The 23,322-nt window shown below is 35.5% G+C and overlaps 1 protein-coding gene across 12 annotated transcripts; it reads right to left on the bottom strand.

The window, feature by feature from the left end:
* Positions 1–40: 40 nt before the first annotated feature.
* LOC128669208 (uncharacterized protein) lies at positions 41–22,865 on the bottom strand. Of its 12 annotated transcripts, XM_053743838.2 has the most exons (6): positions 22,725–22,865; positions 22,247–22,420; positions 16,901–17,011; positions 15,762–16,675; positions 15,393–15,549; positions 41–2,504 (listed from the first exon to the last, which is right to left on the bottom strand). In XM_053743838.2, exons 3-6 carry the CDS (start codon positions 16,946–16,948, stop codon positions 2,280–2,282), a joined length of 1,344 nt encoding a protein of 447 aa, XP_053599813.1. In that variant the 5' UTR covers positions 16,949–17,011; positions 22,247–22,420; positions 22,725–22,865; the 3' UTR covers positions 41–2,279. The 12 variants fall into 12 exon arrangements, with proteins under 12 accessions (XP_053599813.1, XP_053599820.1, XP_053599817.1 ...); XM_053743845.1 differs by lacking the exon at positions 22,725–22,865 and having other exon boundaries at positions 16,901–17,014; positions 22,247–22,345; XM_053743842.2 differs by lacking the exons at positions 22,247–22,420; positions 22,725–22,865 and adding an exon at positions 22,002–22,152.
* Between the last annotated feature and the right edge of the window lie 457 nt (positions 22,866–23,322).

Genomic DNA, 23,322 nt, shown 5'->3' on the forward strand with positions numbered 1-23,322 from the left:
CAAGAAGTTTAGAATCAGACAAGTAAATCTTTGCAATTAAGTAGGTACTACAACTATTTACCCATAAATCAACAAGTTCACATTTAAATTTGCTATAATATCTCAGCCACAATTTGATTTCAAAAATATCTAAGTACAACAACAGTACTCAATATCTTAAAAATATATTAATTTAGCTTTGGTTGCTGGCTGTACATAAAAGAATAATTGAAACACAAATCTATAACATAGATAATATGTAGGTAAGTACATTTGTACATATTTTTATTGTTTGTGATCATATCATATCGAAGGTGCTGTTTAACTACTAAAATTTTAAAAATTAGCAAAAATATGTGAATAACATTTTGATTATATTTATTTAAAAAAAAAAACTTCAGTTGTTTAATAAATAAATACAAGTAAATACAACAAGTGATATGTACTACTTTTACATAAACAATTGCAACGGATAATTTACAATAACATTAATAACAATAAATTGTAATAAAATTCATACAACTATTTGCTAAATAGAAAATGACCGACCAAGTTTAGTACCGTACACTCAATAGCTCATAAAGATACTCAAATTTATAGCAAATTCGCCGTATAAAGGTCCATGCAGGATAACTTGACATGTTGGTGTCTGTACATAGCTTAAGAGGATTTCCCAAAAAAGTTATCTCTCTGAACTTGACTTGTGCATTTGAGAACTGTCTCAGCAAAAAGCTAAGAAATTGAAATATTTATATGCAAATAGTGTGAAATATGCTATGACTTTCCTTGCCATATATCATCGTTATAATATAATCTATATTATCGAATAAGTATAAATTATTAAGCTCTTATATTGTTGTGTATTCCCACAACCACAAACATATTGTATGTGTGTGTGTGTGGGAATTTTGAGATAAAATATAGCAAATTGGATAATATACCTCTCTAATGGTGAAAAAAATTTTGAAATCGGTTCGGTAGTTTCGGAGCTTACCCGCCTCAAACATACAACAAACTCACAAATACTTACCTCTTTATAATAATAGTATTGATAGATGTATAATAAATTTGATTTCAATGATCCCTAAAGATTTCTAAATTGTTTTCTGATAGGAGACATTTAGTATTATTTTATATAGGTCTCAGGTTATTCAGTATTAATTTACTATTTAATTTTTGTATTGGTATTTACTCAAATTTTTATAATAAAAAAACGTTGAATATTCTTTCTAGACGATGTCGTACAAACAGGGCATTAATCAAGATAAATATTTATTTATTTATCTCTTTATAATCATAATCTAAAATCTTTTATAGGCTTAGTTGCATTACCTAATGATGCTGCTTTGTGAATTATGACTAATGTTGTGCTTTGTAAGTTATTATTTACATTTTTCTACTTACAATAATAACTTTAAATAATATTATTACTACTTAATAGTTAATATCTTATGTATGTGCTTCAGTAATACTTACTTAAGTAGTGAGATTGCGACGCAACAGACTTTTTGATACGATATCCTTATATATTATACTTATATTTACATAAATATGATTTAAATAATCATTATATTTAAATAAGTAATTGTACTTTATATAAAAATCTAAACATTAGACCAAAATTAGGCCTTCACAATGTGTTTCTACACAATAGAATTTTACGGCCCCAGACCAAAAGGGTCCAAACAGAACCCTATTAATTTGTCTCTGCTGGTTCCACTGAATCTTATAAATATATATATAAATAATGGAATGTACAAGTTGACCATTTTGTTATCTGGTCTAAGATCATTTTTATCTATTGCATTTGATGATAAATATTAAGTACAACTCTATGCATTAATTTTGTAAAATAGTAAAAAGCAAAAAATAACTAAATACCGGAATACTCAGACATAAAGTATTTTCAACTGAAAATAATTTGTAGTTCACAAAAAAAACTTAACTAAGGCTATTCATGATTTGGTGAGAAAAAAATATTATGATAAAAAATATTTACTTTCAATCTTTTCATGATTTCTAAGTATCATTAAATCTGCACAAATGCCATAAAATATATCTGTAAAAGCTTTAAAATCGAATAAGCGATCTAAGAAAGTAACTTAAGAAATTCTGCCAAAATAAAAGCCTCCATTTTACATGTAGGTAGGCCTATTAATTTGTACATTATTAAATAAATCAGCAACCATGCATCACACACTAACAACATCCACAACACTGAAGTGCAGTCGTCAAAAAAGTTTGACAGTTAATAACATTAAAACAAGGCCGACACGACTGCCCGCGCGGCCTCGCGAAGCCTATGACTTACTTTTAATCTGTGGCGGTCTCTTCAGAAGGTGCAGAGGGTCCCTTCTGTACCGAGCGAAGAGCTCCCTCTTAAAAGTCTCGAAGTTCTTCCTGTTCTTCTCGTTTTGTTTTTCCCGCCATAGAGGGCGCGACTTTCGCCCTTGAAGCCCCCAGTGAATGGTGAATATTGGAGATAGCACTTTGAATTGATAGCCGATTAGGAACATTTCATATACCTGGAATAGACAAGAAATGGTGTCAATCCTTATAACATTATTTTCTTTTAAAATATACAACAATATTTTTAATTGTAGTTGTTATAGTATTGTTAAGGGCCAAATGCTCTAATGAGATCATACAAGATTCTGAAATATTTTATTTTGGTATTAGTTTTCGAATGCTGATTATTGCTGATGCATTTTATATCATCTTGACGAGATTTTAAATATTACGTTTTTTTATTGTATTTCATGTAAACTAATACATTTTACAAAATTAATCCAAAACGTCAACCTAAAGGAGAATAAAACAACAGAGCAAAATTTTTCAAATATTTTAATTTGTATAAAAGGTTAAAAAATGCAAAGAAACGAAACAGTTCAATTTAAACATTTTATTTTAAAAATAAAAAAAATAAATAAAATCTACGAAAAGCTCAAAGTGGAGCTCATTTATCACAGAATTTTGATGTCAAGTTAGATATCGACATTCCAACCATATTGTAGTAATTATATTAAATTCCTGTATTTTGAGTGATCCAGTCCCTCAGAGAGGCGATGTTTGTGAAGACTGTGGGGGAGAGGGGCAGGGCACACCCCCTGGCGAAGGAGACCACCCCGAAAGCTGTGCCTCTGAACACTGCAGGCCCTCCGGAGTCACCCTACAAACAATATAAATATATGAGGAAAGAAAAAATAATTAGCGTTTGCTTTGTAAATTAAATAAGAGATCGTAAATAAATAAAATAAATAGAGAACATCGGCAGAACGAGACAAAACATATTTTAACTTAAATTATGCTTTAGCTTTTTTATGAATAAGAGTATTTTATTTACAGTTCTGATTAACATCGAGTTCCGGACTATATTTAGTGGAGAAATTTTCTTATATAAATAGGAATATATGAAATTAACTTCAAACCCGTGCACAGTCAGCAGATAAAAGTGTGATAAACCTAATCCCCTAACTAACTCTTGCAAGGGGTTCAGGTTTGTCTGTCCCGACTGTACCGTACGATGCGAGTTTCAGGCCAATGTCCGAGCTGTTAGAACAGATATACTGAACGCCTGGATATACCTGGCAGGAGGAGACGCCTCCGATGAGGAAGTGTCCTCCACAGAACATGTTGGCTGTGAGCGCGTCCCCGTATGAGAGACGACACAGCCAGTGAGGCACCACTGGGACCTGGGCCTCCATCATGGTGCGGGGGATCCGACGGCCGCCAGGCTGGAATGAACATCAGGCTGGGGGTTGAGCTCATTGAGACGAAAATGTCTAATGTATGGATGATATTCAGCGTCCTGTATAGATTATACATGACACAGCCGTCCACATGTTTAATAATTTTGCGATGCGCCCTTTATCTCAATGCGGACACGGGGTTAGACTAAATATTTGCATTAGGAGTATAATAAACTTCCTTTTGTCTACGACTTCCCGTAACTAATTAGGTAAGATCTAGAAAAACTTCTTGAGTTGACGTTTAATCATCAGCTGTGTTAAAACAGCAATGGCAAACCATTTTGTTTAATCATTATCAAGACGTTACAACAGATAATGGGTACGAATTCTCAACCATCATGGATAGGAGTGGAAGAGGAGTGATGACAGCAAGTCCAAGACTTCTATAAAAAAAAAAATTTCTTCTTTTACTCAAGTAGGAATTGCTGTTCAAACTGTATTCGACCAGTCACATTAGATGATACATACTGCAGTCAGCCCCCAGCCAGTGACAGTGAGCCTGACGAGCGGCACAGCGTCTCCTCTCGCGGGCAGCCTGATAGCCCTGATGCTGTCACTGAAGGTCAGAGGCGCGGCGAGCCTCAACACAGCTATGTCGTTGTCGAACCGCGGCCGTCCATACTGCGGATGGACGGTGACGTTGGAGACCCGGACGATGCGGCCTCCGGAGTCGCGGCGGGTGCTGCCCACCCGCAGACGGATGGCACTGGGGACTACGCTGTGGATTTGTGGCAAAGATAATAATAAATAATATATAAAAAGAAGGACTGAAGGTCTTCGGGTCTTCTACACGCTACTCTGTACGCGTGTATGGTGTATGAAAATCTGACGTGTACCCAAATACGATTTTATAAGACAGTTGAAGACAACTTTTCATAGATACTTTAGAATAATCCGTTGATAGAGTCTAATGTAATGAGCCCGAAGACCTTCAGTCCTTCTTTTTAACATTACTCGGACGTAAGCTTTATTTAATTTGGTTTCTGTTGCGCGGCCCGGTCGCCGGGCACGCTATTCGGGAAATAAAAAAAGAGGTTTTATTGCAGCAAGGCTGGTCACGAATTTTATTTTTGCCCCAGTCGTAAAGTTTAGTACACTAAGTAAAACTCTAAGCAACAGAAAGATGGGACTGCTTCGCGCGCAATCAAGTTAAATATTTAAAGGTTGGAGCGCTCGTACAAGGAAATTCAATTTCGAGACAAATTTTGCTGGAATATTAAAAACAAAGACTTTTTTCCCTGACAATATATCTATACCAAGGAAAATGCGCACTAAATATTCATTTGTTTATATTTGTTCATTTGTTTATTTATTGTTAAGTTTATGCTGACTTTACTAACGTTACATCCAAATTACTCATAGTTGTTATTGATCTTTGTTATTTTCATACTCTTCTTATTGAAAAAACTCTTTGCAATACACTTAGCGATAACTAGGTAACTATATGGTGTTATTCCTATTCTAATTACTAATATAAATAGCTCGGTGTAAGTAAATAAGTAGGCCTACCAACAAGGAAAACATTTTTGCTTTCAAAAAATCATAATTTCGTCTCTTCTGTATACGAATGCTAATAAACATAGGTATTGGAGAATATTCGAAACAAATACACAAATGTTTCAATCTCATATGATACTAATACTTAGTATAAGTAGACTAAGTATTCTATCACTAAGGACTTTATTTTTATGAAAAGCACAAAGACAAGATCTTCAGAAGTACTTAACATATCGCGATAAACCGATTAGTATGCGCCACATAGGTACATATTAGGTACAGGCACGCACATAACACAAAGAAAAACACAAACTTACTTCTGAACGCAATGCGCAGCAGTCACCACGTAATCCGGGCTGATGATGAAGCCCCCACAGAAGGAGTTGCCATTGAGCACCATGGACACCTGATACGGGTGCCGGGCGACGGAGCTGGGCCGGCCGCCGATGATCTGTCCGCTCAGCTCGGGGCACGCCGCCTCCAGCTCGACGTCCTGTAGCGCTTGCTGCTCCACCTCACCGGGCTGAGCGTCTGAGCACGGATTGTCGCAGTCAACTGCATCTTGGAGATCTAAAAAGAGCTTCTAATCAAGATGATTTGAAGAAATTGTTTACATCGTTAAATCCACATTTTGCCCATAGGTATACATTACCTATATTTGTTTATGATATTGGATTTCTTTATTCTAAGAAAGAAGGAGATGATATAACATATAATTTAAATTGCAAACTTGTAGATATGTTGTTGTTGTATGAACTTGAGATTTAAGTAGAAGATAATAAATAGTGGATATTTAAGCACACATAATTAGCATTTGCATTAAGTACCAAAGTTCATTATCGAAATTAAAGAAAAAAATAACGTAAAGTACCTATATTATACACTAATAGTGATGTACAATGTTGAACGAGAATAGACAAATGTAAAAATTATACTATAATTAATTCAAATCAAGAACGGTACTCACCGGCGACGGCCACGAGACACAAAAGGACGACAATCTCAGTCCACCTAGACATCGCAGACAGTCAGACAGGCAGGCACCTTTCAGGCAAATAGCGAGAATCGATCGCCGTCCTGATTCATCGATTACAGATTACGAAACTCGCCCGAAATCGATTTTCTCACGGTCCGGTGTCACGGTCGCGACCTTTATGCTTTTTAATACACAAATATCGTATGTTTTTGAAAAATTGCGTTAGTTATGTATCTGTTTCAAAATTTATCAATATTGTATAGTTATATATTAGTAATACTATTGTCTTCCCTTTACTTTTTTTTACTTTTTCAGAAACAAAGTCTTTTTCAGAAGAAAGTTTTTCCATAACTCGTCTTTATCATACTCGCTCGAAGCAATTTTTTTGGATCAATTTTCTTCTCCACTATCTATTATTAGTAGATCAGAATATTTTTATTTTTTTTTATTTTACTTTAGATTATGAAATCAAATCTTATGCCAAGAGTTTTGTGGCGGATCTTCGATAAATATTCTACTCTTCATCAATTTTATATCAAGATAGACTTCCTTTTTGGTTTTTCTATTTCTGTACAATTTATCGGTTTCAAATAGACCTTGAAGATTTTGAATGCTAGTTTTCATAACTATTTTAAAGAAAGTACAATTCAATTGTGTAGTTATTGCAATTATTTCAATTCATTATGAAATTCGTCACGGTGACGAAATGCCTAACTAAGGAAAACCTGGAAACAAAAGATTTTCAGCGACCACGTCGGCTTTTTATTATGATGCAAACTGAACGGGTTGTAGTAACTTTATCAAATGTGTACCTACAATGCTTCGTGAACATGTGATGAGAAGTGGGGTGAAACATGTACCACAAAGTATGTATTTAAGTATACTGTAATATAAACCCGCAATTCTAGTCTTGTTGATGATTTATGAGCTAGTGTGGTAAATGGAGAAAGGAACAAAAATTGACGAAATTTATTTAAATAGATAGTGTAGGTACATTAAATGATTATCGACATATAACTATCGTATCGTCCAGCGAAACAGAAACTGAAAATAGGGACTGAAACAGGCAAGTCTCATGTTATTCTTACATATGTGCCTTTCTGCTAGAATGGAAAAATGGTATGTCCGTTTCAATGTTACGTCGGCAAAATATGTGATGGAAGATTGTAGATACGATATCAGTTCTATTTGCTCAAAGTTTACAGACGATCCTTTGTAAAATCGACTTCAAGATATCTAATCGTGCAGTACTTTTTGTGATAGAAACTATAGACAAAATAGACTACCTACAGTATTAGATACTGGCCATTATATTTATTCAACTCCAACAAACCAAGTTCATTAATAAGGTTTCCATTGAATTTTCATTTAGAATTCAATATAGGTACCTAAATAAATTTATTTCATTTTCCATTTTTGACACACAACATTCTTAACGTACACGTTCTCAAGAATATTTACCTACATGAGAATTAGACTTCTTCATAAAATGCTGACACTCCCATTCAATTTAAAATGTAACAACACGAGCATCACTAGGTATAATTAGCAATGACGTCAATCAGTTGTGCACAGTCGTCGAGACCCGTGTTTACGATCATCATTAAGAAGTAAGGACTCCAGTCCCGCTGGTTATAACAGCTAGGGCGGACTTGAATTACTTGTATTTTTTAAAACCAATTTATTTGCAATAAAAATATTAAAATCCTATCATTTATTTCATATACTAAACCGATGAGATTTTGTGTTTCGAAATTTCATCTCTTCTAGATGAAGGTGAAGTCATATTAACCTAAATTTTCTCAAAAATCTGTGTCACCGTGGATCATTCTCGCACAGAGACCGTGATCAACATGAACCTCGTAGGTCGTCGGAGCCGACCTCGCGGCGGCAGACCATGACAAACTGCTTTTAATCGTGGTCCGATCATCTGAACTAACCATATTGTTCATAAAAAGACAGCCTAACCTAATGAACATATTGAAGGCATAGGTGGTTCAAATTTTTTGGGGATGTTTGTCAAAGTCAAATCATTGATTCAGAAATTAGATTTTCACAGGCATTTTTTCACCTTGTGTCACACATAGGTACACAAATTAGTACAAAAGGCAGATCGATCAAAAGGGCTTGACATTTTACTTATAATGAAAAACCCAGAAACCAACATAAATTAGAGTTTGCAATGAAAATTGATTATCTTACAAACAACACAATGGCAAACTTCTGACTATTCGAAGAAAAATTGATTCAATCACATAATAATGTAGTATTTATGTACGTTGAAATCCCCACAGAAACAAACGTCAGATTTTTTTCACTCTTGGCCAATACAGCCACAGTATTATCACAAAAGCGGTGGTGGTGTAATGGTTAAGACGCCCGCCTGTGGACCGAAAGATCCCAGGTTCGAATCCTACTCGTGCCACATGAGTTTGTATACCAATCTGACTCATGTATAGTAGTTTTCATAGACCACCACTTGCTTCACAAACCACTCCATTACTAATGCCAAGAAAGTTGTTGTGTGTGTTTCATTCCACGTAATGACCACGACCCTCAGCCATGAGGAATACGACTATGAAGATTATCACAAAGCTAATTAACGAGCCCCGTGTCCTATATATCCCGACTACATTCCCCACAGATCCGGTTACCGCGCGACAAAAATACTCGCTCGTATTTTCTTAGTTATTTTTATTTCGTGTCGCTTCCCAGCGAGTTTCTTTTACAATCCACAGAGCTTAGAACTAGATGGATATTTTTGGACAATATTATAGCTAATACAAATACGAGAGAAATTATTATTGTTGATTTAAAAAATATAACTTAAATCTCATAATTTATAAAATACCTACTTACTTACGTAACTACCTGAATTCATTGCAAGTCTCCACTATTCAGTCCATACAAAATCGACTATAGTACCTCTTTATCTCTTTGTTTAACTTTTATGATATCGAAATCCCAATATACTTGAACACCTACACCTAATGAAAATGTATAAGCTAACCATAGGTGCCATAACACAACCCTGAAGGAAAGCAATACCGAACTAAATCAAGAAAGCAGCTCAGAATAATCGCGTCCTCCATTTTGTTCGGAGTTCCTTGAGTGAAGTCAGCTGAGAGTATGAAAGAAAATTGTCCGCGAGCACCGTTTGCCGGCCGTCATACAAGCTTATTGAATTTTTACTGATCGCCTTTGACGTCTTTGTTGTGTACAGTCGAATGGAAAATAACGTTTTTGACAGTTTTATATAGAGCTACTATGCGCGTTATAGTTAGAGGAGCTAGGTGGTGAGCGCCTCGCGCTCGCGGTAGTGGCAGTTAAGTCACTTTCGCCGTGGTCGGTTAATGGATGGGTGACCAAAATTATATTGTGTCAAACTCCTTTACTAACGTAACCTGCGAAGCACACAGGAGGTTCTGGTTATAGTTAGGGTAATTGACAAGGTCAGAGATGGTAAAAATATGTATAATCTAGATAAAATAGATTTTAGGACTGGTGTTTCTATTAATATACTTATACTTGTTTGTGGACCATGTTAATAAATTTCATAAGGGTCTTCGAATAGCATTTAAAAAAAATTAACTAGCCTTTTGCCTATCCTAAGGAAGGCAAGGTCAGGGGGCTTACCATCATCTCTTAACGCGATCCGCTTTACAACCTAAACTGAACTGCATCGCAAATTCGTACCATCGACTTAATTTTTTGTATGAATGAGATTCATTTTAGGTGTCCAAATTGAACTGAGTTGCTTTGGAATCGTTCTGTAAAAGTTGATGGTGGGCCTGCAGGTCACTGACGACAGTAAAATGGCTGACGGTGATAATGACTAGGTGAAAACGAAAATGAAAACTTAACTGTACCGTTTTGGCGGTCGTATACCGTTGGCAACTGTAGACAATTATGAATCGTTAACGTTCAATTTCGAGTTAATGTGCCAACAAACTGGACTAAATCAGCTAATTGTTTGGCCCAACATCGTATTCTAACCCGTATCGATAATATAAGTTTTATTGATTACTGTGGGCCGGAGGTTAGGTACGTAAGCTGCGAATAATGCGCGCGCGCAATCGCTAGTAATAAATTAAGCGTATAATTGAGCACGTTTGCCAAACTCTGTAACTTTGCAGTTCTCCATAACGCCACAGAACAAATATATAGAAATAATAATTATACATTGACTGTGTTATACAAATAACTGACAACTTAATCAGGTTTTATTATTAAAGCTGTTGGCCCGCGGTCTCTCCCGCTTGAATTTCCCACGGGTACTTTTTCTGAGAGATGAGAATTAACGTATGCATCCATGGACGCCAGACATGCTTCAAGGAGTAAACTCCTCGATTCGTCACGCATTTATAGCACCAAGATTTTTCTGCCAAAAATGTTGTGTAATCAATATATATATATATATATATATATACAAGTGTTATCTGCCGGTGTGACTTGAATAATTATTAATTTCCTTTCCGAAATAAATAACATACTGCAAATCCGAAAAGCCCCGGCGGCAGTCATTTTTTTACGACTTTAGGGTTCTGTGACAGAACATTTGTAAAATGTCGTACATTGTAATAACAATTATACTTTGTAACCACATTTGACAGATCTGTAACAATTTACTTTGTAATAACAATTATACTTTGTAACCACATTTGACAGATCTGTAAACATATATGTAAATAGAAAACTATTAGAACTAACATAAAAAAGTTAATACATAATTTAAGCTAAATTGCATTGGGTCACTATGGCACCTATTTTATTTGTCCTGACAGAACGAGACTAAACATATTTTAATGTATGCATGCTGTAACTTTTTATGAATCAGAGGGTTAGTTTCGAACCGGTAATTGGTAACTGATTTACTTAACTTCAAGAGCTCTTGTAGTAAATTTCGTTTTGTTGAACTTTGAACATTACACATTTTTCTCAAAAGGCTACAAAGATAATATACCTACTAGTATGTTATAAAATGAGTATAGGTAATAGGTACTATAAAAGGAACCCACATAATATGTTTCCATATCGACTCGCACTTTGGCAGTTTTCCAATTTACGGCCTGCGGAATTAAAGTCATTAATCGATGGTATTACGCGTCGCTTGGACTATAAATTTCAGTTTCACAATTAAGGTCCTGTCCGGTAACTACGGGGAATTAATCAAAAGAAGAATCCGACTTTGTAGTTATGGTCCAATGAAACACTGATCGACATCGGATACTTATAATCTCTCTCTCTTTCTCTCTTTCTCGTCCCACCGTATTTCTTCAGTCTCAGAGCATCAGATACTTTTTCTTCTCAACTTCGCACGGTCTCCGGCATTTAAAAATGTCAGCCCAATGGCATGCAAATAATGATCCTGACGACATTAAGCCAGCACTCTTTGGGTTTGCCCATTCTGCTAGGGCCACACGGACCAGACGGCATAGCCAGACGTGGTTATTACCTATCTTACTAATGAAATAAAACCAAAAACTTTATGAAACACATGATTTACTGAGATAGAGTTGCAAAGCAGTGTAAATAACTCACTCACCGCAAATACCGCGCCGTAATTATATGTCCATATAATTACGACTTTCTAAACTAAACCGGATCACCGGAACGATATGTATGAAAAAGACTACTAGAGAGACAAAACAAGATAATTCTTGCGACAGAGTTTTCTTTGAAAACCAAATCAGTTTCATCATTGAAAGAATCGTAAAATTTCTAAGAATTGTTAAAAAAATAATCCGTAACTTGGACTTGAGAAAGTACTCAGATAAAAGAGAATAATAAGCTTTACAATACGTGTTCGACTGAACTGCGAGATTTTTAAACATACCTATCCGCTGTGGCAATGACTGTGGTCAGTAATAATAAATATAATTTAAATATAAATATATTAGTACAAATCACACAGATTGAGCTAGCCCCAAAGTAAGTTCGAGACTTGTGTTATGGGATACTAACTCAACGTTACTATATTTTATAACATATACATATATAGACAAACATCCAAGACCCGGGCCAATCAGAAAAAGATCATTTTCCATCATGACCCGACCGGGGTTCGAACCCGGGACCTCTCGGTTCAGAGGCAAGCACTTTACCACTGCGCCACCGAGGTCGTCAGGTCAGTGGGAGGGAATAGAAGAAAGCAAAAGAAAAACAACTAGCGATTTCAAAAACACATTTTCAAGAGAAGATATTTTGCATTAAAGATTGATTACGAGTCGACACAACACTTGATTGTCCCACTTGTTTGTTTATAAACAACACATTCGTAAATGATCATCAAATTCTTGATTTTATCTGCAATATAATTGTATCTGATGCATAACAAGCATGTTAATCTAGTGTATTAGGAAACTTCCACTGAATCCGGCCCATTTGAAATCCTGCCAAAGTCAATGGAAACGATTATTTTAAACTTCTAGCGGGGATGCTGACATTAATACCGGAATTTGAAGATGGCAGATTTGATTTATAGTTCAATTCTTGATTGCCAGGTCTAGGTTATTGTATTCAACTAGCTATTTCCCGTAGCTTCGCCAGCAGTAGCCTATGTTTGTCCTCGGGTTTTATCTATATCTAGTCCAAATTTCATCACAATTGGTTTTGTGGTGAAAGCGTGACAAATATACTTTCGCATGTAGGTATAATATTAGTATCAAATTAGTATGGATGTATGGATTGTAGATCATGCATGTTGCCATTGCTTACTCCATAACATGTTGCATCTTGCACCAATTTTTACCTGACATCATCGGTCAACGAACTTATATTACAATTAATTAGAGCTTGAGTCATATTAACTGAAATTAGATATAACTTGAAAAAGCCATAAACTATAGAAAAAAAAACTAGATAAAATATAGCTATAACCAAATCTAACAAATTGTTAAAGTAAAAGATTAACAAAGAAAAACAAAAAAGCAAAAAAAGCTATGGAACATACAAAATAAAGAAGGATAATGAAACAAAACTTTCAGCGATACTTTGCACGAAACAGATATAATTAGTATTAGAAATAGCAGTTACAATAGAGAGTTGCGTGTCGATACAATAAACAGTAACGGACAATGTTGATGAGACGCCAAGCGTGGGAGGTGTTTGTGTAATCATGGAAATGATGCGTGAGCTGTACAATAGGTACTGATAGAAAATAATACTGACCGACTTTTATAATCTCTATTTGATGGTCATCAAGGTTATCATTGATTGTTATATTTCAACATTGAACGGGTACATAGTGAAATTGTATGTCGTATGATATAAGGTAGTTACAGAAGTAAAATCAAACCTCTGATATGAAATATATACTATTCTATGATGTCAAAAATTCGCACGAGGTTATTCATGTATGAATCAAACCTTCGGGAATATTTGTCATACCTATGTGGAAATAACATAGAAAACTGCATCAACATCCGTTGCGTGGTTTAAAAGAAGATAGGTTAGAACTTAACAGAAGCGGCAGTCCTGTTGTTCTTTGGCATACCTGTTTTGCCATAAAATATTTTGGCATGGTCCAAGGCATAATAGATTTTTAGCATACGAGTACATGTAAAATAATTAACTTTCAGATTAGGTTAGTTATGTTTTAAATAGTTATTCGTAAACCGTTATGCTTAAAAATTATTATGCCATAATACAATATGCTATATTACATTTATGGCTTAAATAACTGGATTGTAAAAATTCTAACAGAATGGCCGCCAATGTTCGTAAATTTTTGAATTGAGGTAACGTCTCGCAATTGCAGTCGCAGAATATCTACTGCATTGGATTTTAAAGAAATCTCGCTCGTTTGGCTAATGTAAACAATTTAATTTCAATGTTTACATAACAGGATTAGCTCCAGCTAACCAACAAATAACACCCGAGGACTGGCACGTATCCCCGGTACAGTGCGGACGTCATATAGCGTTTCTGCACGTCATCACTCCAGTCTATTTATTGTCAGGTACATGAGTCACGACTCGTTAAATTACTTCAGCTCTTCTGTTAAAAGATCTGTTACTTATATTAAGGATGCAAATAAAGAATAGAGTATTGAGTATCGTTGATCACATATAAAAGATTTTAGTTGATGGATGTTCTATACCATATTTAGAGATAGTAAGCCATGTGATGAATAATTTTGATTCATGTTCATCGATGATTATCAAAATCAAAATAGTAAAATCTCACGAATGTGGTCAGAATAGTCTCCAGTCAACAGATACTAATGAAAATTTTGCGAAAGATAAAGGATTTAGCAGAGAGAACAAAAGCACCATCTTGCCTAATCCAGTGATAAAATAATCAACACACATACTACTTTTGATTGAAATCATTGTCAAGTCAACATTAGACCAAAGATCATTGATCATTTGTTATCAAGTTAATGTTATTTTTTTAGATGTATTTTGTAATGAATGTTAAGAATCGCTAAGCGTGTCCAATCTGAGAGGTCTGTGGATGGAGTGAAAAAATGAACCACAGATGCTCTTTTTTTTATCACGTTTTGACCAAATATAATTATTAAAGGGATTTCTTCGAAAGGGTGTGAAAAGATTTAGGTAGGATTAGGTAGGACATGCATAATATTTGCTTCAGGTTCTACATGCTACGGTGACTATTTTCCGTCATATTGGCCGCATGCCTGTTTGCCTACTTAGAACTTTAAAAAACTGTCTTGCCCATGACACCAAGAGTTCCATGGTTTCATGGAATGAGGTCACCGGCCGCCGGCGCTTGGCAGCCGGCCAGGGTCGCCGGTCGGCAGATACCGAAAGTATTACATATTATGTCAAATATCTATTGTCTGTAGTTTGTTGCACTAATTCCAATTTTATTTCCAAAGTCGATTTATGATAATGATCACGTGCAGTTTTATTATTACCTGAGTATGTTAAATGATATTATTTTCGTTGGATTAGATTAAGAAAATCATTTGATTCGTTTCTATTCACAATTCGATACGACTATAAAAAGATCAGTATAAAATTCGAAATCGCAGATGATATACTGATTAGTGATATAGATTATGCGTCAAACATTAGGCAAAGCCAAATACTCAATGGCACAAATTTAAGTTAAAACAAAATCTAGGTTCAAATCGAAGTGTTCCGATGTAGAAAAATCTACTGATATAGTCTAAATTGGTCACGTTGTAATTGCTGTGGAAGAACCTTTCTAACCTATGGACTGACCTGTGAATTCCTGGTGAAACCGTAGCCCAGGAACCTCTCATCATGCGCGGGCACCGTGTCCGGGGCGACGTAGAACGGTTCGTAGAGTAACTCGAAGTTGGTCACGTTGTGGCTGATATGTGTGTCTGAACTCTCGTTGCCTCCGCTCTGTTCCCATCTGTTATAGATTATGCAGAATGATTTGAACGAATTGATTCAAATTAAAAAATAATAATCTTAATAACAATAAATGATACTGATATTATGTATCCGATTCTTCAGGAGATAGGTATGTTGTAGTTATTCATTGTAATGTGAGCATGTCCAGAAAGTACTGCTTAAGCTACATTTAATTATTACAGATAGCTTAAAATACGTTTAAACACTCACCTGGAAAAATTTGAAGCGTACTGATTGTATATGAAAACTTTCCTATGGAAAGGTATAGCCAACTTATTTTTTGATAGCCTCAATAGTTCCGTTTTGTTCGCGGGGAAGTTCGCCACCCTCTTGTCCAGCTCGTAGGTCGGCACCACGTACGCGCACAGCCGGCACTTAGGGGTGCTCTTCAAGAACTTGTTCAACGACTCTGTCATGTCTCTCGAAGGTACTATATCAACATCCACTAAGAAAACATAAGGGGTTTGACAACTCGTTCTTGCAAGATTCCTCAAATGGTTCTGTGGATACGGATTCTTCAACCTCCAAACGACTGTCTCAGTTCTTCTATCTAAAGGCGGCAACGGCCACGACCCACAATCCCTAGCCCAAACAGGCATCTTTCCGTGATTCGCAGGCTTTTCTACTGGCGTTGCTACGTGTATGGCTAATCGAGTCGCTACATCGTGTTTGCATCTAATCAGCCAAGTGGTGAATGCTCTTAGTAGTTTCAGTTCGTCTCCTGCCACGAACACTGAGACGGATATCGGGCCCGTCCAGTGTGCAGCTATTTTCAACAGTTCGTGTAGTCGTTCAATGGAGGTTTGGGTGGCTAGACAGACGAGATTGTTCGCCGAAGATTCGGCATAAGTTTCGCCTACGGCTGCATAGTCAAACATTCTGTAGGAGCGTGATTTGTCCCATCTGCCGAGTCGTAGATTGAGTTTAGCAATGGGGTCGTCCTCTATCGCGCTGGCGGATGCTGTCTCGACGCAAGGCTCGCAGCTGGGAGGGTCAGGAGCGGGCTGGGTGGTGAGGACGGGGCAGGAGGCCGGCCGCAACATCCACACGTTGGCTGCGGCGTTGTACACCACCAAAGCGATGGCTATTACAGTCACCACACTCCACTGGCAACGCCCTCGCCACTGCAATCAGATATAATAATCATTACTCACATCAAAGTCACTTAGCGGTCGAAACTTTTTCTGAAATTAATCCATTATGTGAAAGACTTTTTTTTCTAATAATTACGAAAGTATTGATAATATCACCAATAAGTCCTCTATCAATCTACCCCCGGAAGAGATAAACTCATGCGTGATCCTTCCGTGTACTGTTACTATTTCTGGTGGCAGAAATACACTACTTACAAATTTGCTTTTGCGCATCTTGGCCGTTGGATGCGGACTGGAACCCATCGCAGCCTCGTGTATCACCGCAGGCGGCGGGGCATCGTGATGTTTGGGCCGCACTTCATAAATCTGCTAACAAAAACAAAAAGGTTGAATTGATGTAAAGCAGAAAATCCAAAAACACGCAAGCATTACATCGTCAGCATCAATTAAATATTTTTTTTTTAATTTCAACTTTTAATCCTATGGGGATTCACACCATCAGTTTTTTTTTTTTATATTTTTATAAAAAGCTGATTGAGGTATCTTAACTCGTGAACCCGTAATTAAGCTAACTCGGTAACCGAGACGTGATTACGAAATATAATTGTAAAATATACCTAGTTACTTTATCTATTTGCGGCGCGGCGTAAGTACGATACCAACATGACAGATAAACTAACCATTGCAAATAAAAAGAAGGATTTCTTTAAATATCTTCAATAACAAAATAATACTTTTTCTATTACATCCAATCCAATTCAAATTCTCTACATAGTTATGTTACGTACACATACTATAGATTAAATTTATTTTTGCATTAGTTCACTTATTTTAATGTATGGCCAACTATCGTCGAATAACCAAAAAATATAAACAATGTAACACAGACTTAAGCTAGTACCAACTCAAATGGACGTCAAAGTCAAATTCGTTAAAAAAGTAATTCTAATACAAGTTCGAATACAATAGTGATATAAATTACATCCTCTAATTGTTGAGTATTGTTGTCCATCTAATGGACTAAAAGCTTATACGATACATGTTGCTCGGCGAAAGTTTTAATTTTAGAATTTTCTAACATACAGTTATTAGTGACACTAATCACTGTATGTATTGAGAGCCTCCTCTTGAGGTCCCGGGTTCGATCCCCGGTCGGGTCATGATGGAAAATGATTTTGTCTTGGATGTTTATCTATATATATATATATATATATATATAATATCATCCAAGACAAGATCCGACCGGGGATCGGACCGAGGATATATATATATATATAAAGTCATCTCACATGATTTATATGACTACCTACATACCACATAAAAAAGCATATATTTTTTTTACATCGCGTGACGACTAAATGCGTTAATCAAGGCCATTTCATCAATTAACGTAAATTTTATATTTAATTAGGCAGTGACTTGTACTGAAATTATTTAAGTATTTTACGATACAAAAATGCAAATAAACACAAATAAAAGGGGACGAGTGAGCGAAACGACTGAAGTTTTTAAACACATTTCTACTTTTATACAAAACTAGTGTCCGGCTTTGCTTATCTAAACCTTCCTCAGGAATCACACTATCTTGTCGTATGAAAATCCGTGCAGTAATTTTTATGTTTATAGCGAACAGACAGACAGACGCGGCAGAGCACTTTGTTTTATAATATGTAAGTGTTAATACAAATCATTATCCCAAACTCCACTAATCTATAGGTACTAATATTATATAAATAGAAAAGATCTGTATTTTTTGTAATAAATATAAACTCAAAAACTACTGGCCCGAATTTGATGAAATTTAGCACAGAGATAGACAAAACCTTCAGGATGAACATAGGATTTTTTATTATTTTGGTTTTATTCTAGCGAAGCCCTAGCGAAGCCCTAGCGAGCCGCTAGTTATTATTACATCCCAAATAATATTATAAATGTGAAAGTAGTTAAGTTTGTTTGTTTACTCTTCACGGTGTATCTACTCAACCAATCTTCTTGAAATTTAGCTTAAGTACATTTACTTTGAAGTAAGGAAAAGGACGTAGGGAATCCCGGAAAAATAACTGGTACCATGAGAAATAAACGCGGGCAGAGTTGCGGGCAAAAGCTAGTAGCTAGTATTATTATATGTATTGACGACCTCGGTGGCGCAGTGGTAAAGTTCTTGCCACTGAACCGAGAGGTCCCGGGTTCGATCCCCGGTCGGGTCATGATGGAAAATGATCTTTTTCTATTTGACCCGGGTCTTGGATGTTTATCTATATATGTATTTGTTATAAAATATAGTATCGTTGAGTTAGTATCCCATAACACAAGTCTCGAACTTACTTTGGGCCTAGCTCAATCTGCGTGATTTGTCCTAATATATATATATTTATTATAGGCGACAGTTTGCGGGTATGTTTGTTACTTCTTTACGCTCAAACGGCTGGACCGATTTTAAGGGTTAAACACATAAGGTAATTTATATCCGGGAAGTACGCGATTCCCGTTGGATTTGGTCAAAAAGTCTGATAGTCATAATTTAATGTTTTTTATTGATGTTAATTTTTGTACTTACCTATTTCTTATTTTGTAAACAGTAAATATACGTACAAGGCTTGTATTGTAAACATGTGCAGGGTTTCGGAAAAATAACACGGGAAAGAAAATATTAGGAATTAAGTATGTAGGTAGATAAATCGCTTGTTACTAGTGGAGTCAGATTTTATTGGACATAATGACATGTAACGTTAGGAAGCAGCCAGGACTAAAGTCAGTGTTTTCCTTACCGGAAGGAGGTAGCGACATAAATACGCTAATAAATAAGATTCGAACCTGGGACCTATCCATCAATAGAGCGCTTCTTTAAATGGCTTATGATCACATAATATATTTTAACAAAATCAAATAGCTGTTTAAAAACAACACAACACGATAATATATGCGATACAGTTTATAAATAAATGAATAAATTGACTCACCAGAATACTGATTGCAACTGACCATTGCTATGGATATTATCTTTACGCCATAGTTATCAAATAACCACAGATAAATTAGCAACACTAATACAATTCACTGTGGAATCAAATACACTTATAATAAGTTATTCTGTTATACTCATTTGCACATTTCAGTTTAAAATTATTCATCTCAATTAAACATTAATTTTAGGTTATATCGCAGGTACAAAAGGAACACTAGTTGAAACTTTTAGAACAATTGCTGTCACAACAATAGGTACTATAACCTAAGCTTTAAAGGTTATACAAATCTGTATTTGTTGACTGCTTTATTATTATTATTACAACGAAAACAAAGCACATTGGGGTGTTGTTAGTCTACTCGTAAGAGCGCATGACCGTTGTCGAGGCATGCGCAAACTAATCGTCAGCAAAGTAAATTTTCTCTGCATATTTTGGGGGGAAAAGATTCATTCATAGAAGGTAATAAAAACTATTTGATATCGAAAAAGATCCAATTGAACCAAGGTCGTGGTCATTACGTGGAATGAAACACACACAATTACTTCTAGGTGGTGGAGTGATATGACATTACCTTTTTCATTTCACATAGGTACCTATTTGATCAATTAGTTCATGAATTAGAGCGCAAGTTTCTATACGATGTTTTCCTTCACCTGAAGCAAGTGGTGTCAATGAAGACTAACATACAGAGTCCATATTGGTACCTACTTATTATAGTAGCATACAAGCCGAGGACCTAACAGATCACAGGGAGACGACAGAACCACATCTAGCCAACCACAATTGCATAAGTACCTACATACATAGTTACAAAAATGTTACTACGAAACAAATACTTATCATTTTCTTGCAATTACAAACGTATTTTACGATGTCAGTAACAAACCCATAAAAATTACAATCACTTCTATCAAAGGCAACAGTAAAAACATACCTATACTTAGTAGTAATAAATGTAGGTACTTACAAAAACACGAGTGAGCCATGACATTGGATGATCATCAATTCAAATGATGCGCGCTTCACAGGATACCGTCACACACTTCCGTCCCCGTCTTATTTGCAGATGAAAGAGACACATATTGTAAGAAATCAGAAGGTAACAATTAACATTTTTTTAAACAACCTTTAAAAATCTGCAAACAAAATGGGTCTAACACAAACACACATACACAAGTGCATTGAACGATACAATTTAAAAATAAACTGCTTATTCTCTGTAAACGAAACCAAAAGGAAAATCAAAAGGGAACCTTGCTTTTTCCACAACTGCCACTGCCTATTATGTGGTTTTAAGATGTTTGATATTACTTCTTCTTCAGAATAGGTAGATAAGACTGTATTTAATAAAAATAAATACATACATACTATCTAAAAATACCTATACTTAAAAATGTGAAATTGTGTTAGTCTTTCTTTTACGACAAAACGATTTTTTTTGTGAAGATAGTTGGATGCATGGCCTACTTTTTTTCGCGGGCGGAGCCGCGGGCAATAGCTAGTCATTTGATACATCTAGAACAATTTTATTTTGAATAAAACGTCTCTATATCTCTAGTAGTGTAGTACTTATATTTGTTTAAAATTCTCCAGGTATTTTCCACTCTGTAGTACGTCTATCGTTTAATATTTATCTACTACTTTCATAACATGATGGCCTGTTAGCTTATTTACTTACTAAAAGTAACAGAACATTAGGTACCGTTTTCATCACGAGAAATGTTAACTCCGACCAAGTAAACCCACAGAATAAAGTTTAAACCTTGGAACTAATAGATCCATTTACACAAGGAGCAATCCTAGCAGCTTAAATAAGTAAGTAGGTATAGTCTTGTAACAATCATCCTTACAATATTATACAAGTTTAAAAAAAAAACAAGTGTAAAAAAATAAAATACAAAATATAATAAGTCTATTTGTTACACAAATTAAGAAACCCCCAAACTTTCAATATTCATTTTGCTACAACTGTTGAACGGCTGAACCGATTTTGATCAAACATATCTAAGAACCACTGCACAAAAATTAGCTATAAAAAAAACTGCATCCAAATCGGTTCACCCGTTGATGACCTACGGTGCCACGTACACAGACAGACAGAAACTTATAACACCAAGGGGTGTTATAATAATTTTTGCATCGGGGGTTAAAAACAGAGTCCTCTGCTTTGTCTGTCTGTCTGATCGCTGTTTTCAGCAATTTGATTCCTTTGATTACTTACTTTGATTCCTGAGGAAGGTTTAGGTGTAAGTAAGTACATAATTTATCATATTTTTACCCGAGTGAAGCTGGGACGGGCAGATAGTCATATAATAATGAAACATTTAATAAATTTAAAATAATGGCTTTCCTATTTCGGATAATCACGTACCGTATATTTAATTACTTACATTAGAATTTCACTGGACACGATTCTACAAAATGATCTAAACATTATTATCTGGATGATGATGACTCTACCCACACACACTACGCACCTTGTACAACCAAGAACTATCAAGTTCAACTACCTACGTACTTTTTCAACCGACTACGGCGAAGCTAAAAAGAGCTATAATTTTAACAGTAAATACTTATAGCCAGTCTTCACATGGAAGTGCTAAAATTTAAAAAAATCAAATGAAATATCACTCACTTTCAAGAAACGAGTCTGACTTCTTGAAAGTCCGGCAACGTCGCTTCTGTGATGGCTAGTAGTATGGCTTAGTATACAGTTGTGCTGGGCAGCGGTGACCACTTACTATCAGGTTACCCGTTTACGCATTTGCCGTCATCCGTCATAATAAGTCCCCCTGTCGTGTCTATCTGTCTGTGAATGAGATAAACTACGACGATAAACACAAAAAGGTATTTTTGTACACTTTTCATTAATAGTGTGATTTCTGCGGTAGGTTAAGGTGTACATAGTAGTTATTATTTTGCCGAGCGAAGCCGGAACGGGTCGCTAATATTCCATAAAAAATATACCTAAGTACTTATCTATTAAAACCTACGGCTGAATCTCGATTTTTTTTAAATCTATCTGAATTATAAAAAAATAAATCTGAACTCTACGTTTTCATTTGATACCCATACTGATACAGTAAATTTTAGATTATTATCTATTAACTTACCAGGAACTAATAGACACAGAGTATGGAACTTCTTCGTGTGCTATAGTTACTAACTGTAGCAACATAATTATAATTAGGTATACTCCTTTGTTGTTATTTAGAGCGGCCCGGATGATATGGAGAATATAGCAGTGAGCGGATCACCGAGGGCTGTGGATGATGATAGAATTCTAAAAATGCAATAAAATCCACTAACTTTACTTACTGGCTAGTGTTGATCGACCAGTCAGACCAGCGTGGATTGAATCGTGTTGCATTAAAAATGTTGATGCATAAATTCATGCTCAATTTTCGATAGGGGTCCCTTTTTTCGTATATTTTTTTTATTAACTTTCAGATTAAGTTATATGTTTCAAATAGTTATGTGTAAACCGTTATGCGTAATAACGTTAAGCTATAAAATAATTACTTAACTTTAAGCTTAGGCATGCAGAAATATAGGACCCCTCTCGACATTACATACATTATCAACTTGCCTCTCACTTGGATAGGTAAGTTGAATTTGAATTGAATCTGCCACTTCAGCCCGGGAATTTATAAATATGAAAATCTCCCTCATCATTTCATTTGGTTACACCACGGAAAAATAATGTGAAGT

The sequence above is a fragment of the Plodia interpunctella genome, chromosome 4 (assembly GCF_027563975.2).
Source record: "Plodia interpunctella isolate USDA-ARS_2022_Savannah chromosome 4, ilPloInte3.2, whole genome shotgun sequence".
Classification (NCBI taxonomy): domain Eukaryota; kingdom Metazoa; phylum Arthropoda; class Insecta; order Lepidoptera; family Pyralidae; genus Plodia; species Plodia interpunctella.

Coding starts and splice junctions, on each gene's coding strand:
- LOC128669208 (XM_053743834.2), bottom strand. CDS start 20,602: ATGTCATGGCTCACTCGTGTTTTT. Junction 15,550..15,761: donor TACGCTTCAAATTTTTCCAG/GTGAGTGTTTAA, acceptor AATCTATAACAG/ATGGGAACAGAGCGGAGGCA. Junction 2,505..15,392: donor GTTTCACCAGGAATTCACAG/GTCAGTCCATAG, acceptor TGTCTATTCCAG/GTATATGAAATGTTCCTAAT.